The 1,950-nt window shown below is 30.3% G+C and overlaps 1 protein-coding gene across 1 annotated transcript; it reads left to right on the top strand.

Annotated features, from left to right (window-relative positions):
• Window positions 1-5: 5 nt before the first annotated feature.
• Window positions 6-1,141, top strand: EIN_045770 (leucine rich repeat containing protein BspA family protein; the record flags this gene model as incomplete). The annotated part of the gene is made up of 2 exons (XM_004256026.1): window positions 6-858; window positions 969-1,141. Coding segments are annotated over 2 exons (1,026 nt in total), but the record flags the coding sequence as incomplete, so codon positions are not given.
• Between the last annotated feature and the right edge of the window lie 809 nt (window positions 1,142-1,950).

Genomic DNA, 1,950 nt, shown 5'->3' with positions numbered 1-1,950 from the left:
TAGATTGCAAAACAATTAGGTACTTCCCAAACATTGAGACACTTCATTTGTGGAATAGAGATGAAGAGAATTTTGGCAATGGATTTATGATCAACACAGAAGAAAATGAAGATTGTGAAAATGAAAATAGTGAAAATGAAGTTGTTTTAAAGAAAGAGTTTTATCGAATCATTGTGTGGTTCAATGTTGACTTTGAAACTGTTGACAGAAACAAAAATCGAAACATCGAGTTTAAAGATGTTACTTACACTAAAAACGATAGAGAGAAATTTGGTAATAAGATACCATTAAGTGTTACATCAATTGGTGAATATTGTTTCTGTGGATGCAGAAGTCTAAGCAGTATTACAATACCACCAAGTGTAACATCAATCAGTGATGAATGTTTTGGAAATTGCACCAATCTCATCAGTGTAACAATACCATCTCGTGTTAAAACACTTGGTGATGGTTGTTTTAATGGATGCGATAGTTTGAGCAGTGTTATAATACCATTAAGTGTGATATCTATTGGTAATTTTTGTTTCTGTGAATGCAGAAGTTTGAGCAGTATTACAATACCATTAAGTGTGACATTAATTGGTGATGGTTGTTGCAGAGGATGCATTAATCTGACTAGTGTTACAATACCATTAAGTGTGACATCTATTGGTGATGAATGTTTCAGTTGGTGTTTTAGTTTGAGCAGTGTTATAATACCATCAAGTGTGACATCTATTGGTGGTTATTGTTTCAGTTGGTGTTTTAATTTGAGCAGTGTTACAATACCATCAAGTGTGAGATCAATTGATGGAAAATGTTTCAATGAATGTATTAATTTGACTAATGTTACAATACCATCAAGTGTAAAATCAATAAGTTATGATTGTTTCCCATTTGATACAATAATTCATCGAAGCGAATGAGATAATTTATTTATTTCAGAATTAGTTAAATATGATAAAAAAGACAATAAATCAAAAGTTGAGAAAGTCGATTAATTTTTCGAGGAATTGATAAAGTCCAAATCGGATGCAAGCGAAAGGGTCCTAAAGCCAGCCCTCCATTCCCGCCCACCTCCTATAATGTGAAGTTTACTTTTATAGTAGTAGAGGAATTCCTTTGTAGAAACATTAATGATATAATATCACTTCATGAGTGACATTACTTGTTACATTCTTATTTTGATAATATTTTTAATAAATATGATAAACCTAACCACCTAATATTTTTTTAGTTGAATAATTATATTTAAACCATACCACATATAGTTGGAATATTCCATTCTGTGTTAAATATTTCATTAATAATAATTTTTATTTATATTACGATATAAGTGGTTTTTGTAAATAAACACTTCTACCATACTTTATGTGAAATACTTACACAATTAAAATATATATTCCTCGACATAGTGAGTGATTTTTGTAAATATTATTTTATAACCAAACTTTATTTGTGGAATTAAATTCGAATGCGGGTGTAAAGACAAGTGGGGACTTTAAAATCGGTGAAAATTCAAATTTGTATTTTCGATGAGAAAATGATGAGAATGTTGTCATTTCTAATAAACTAATTTGTGACAATGGTGTTTTAACATTATTTGGTAACTCGCGGATTTCTGTTAATAAAGAATTATCACTTAGTAATAATTGTAAAGTAAAATTTACGGCACGGACTATACGTGATATCCCTTTGTTTAAAGTAGATAAAGTCAGTAACTTTGTTGGTACAAAATTGGGGTTTGACAATCAATTTGATTTTGCTTTTGCAAATGCCAATCAAGTAATAACATGTATAACAACTTATAAATATGTCAAAATGTTACAAAACAATCGATTGGCAAGATTTGGTGATTCCACAAAGATATTTTGCCATTTGGGAATGTCGAGTTCGGGAGATGTTGAATTCATAGAACTATATTGCCCATGTAGTGGTGCTGACTGCTATATAACTCCACTAAGTTCTTTC

This window comes from Entamoeba invadens, assembly GCF_000330505.1.
Source record: "Entamoeba invadens IP1 unplaced genomic scaffold scaff_1105074724685, whole genome shotgun sequence".
Lineage (NCBI taxonomy): Eukaryota > Evosea > Mastigamoebida > Endamoebidae > Entamoeba > Entamoeba invadens.
The sequence above is the reverse complement of the archived record's forward strand: the minus strand, read 5'-3'. Positions and strand labels throughout refer to the sequence as shown.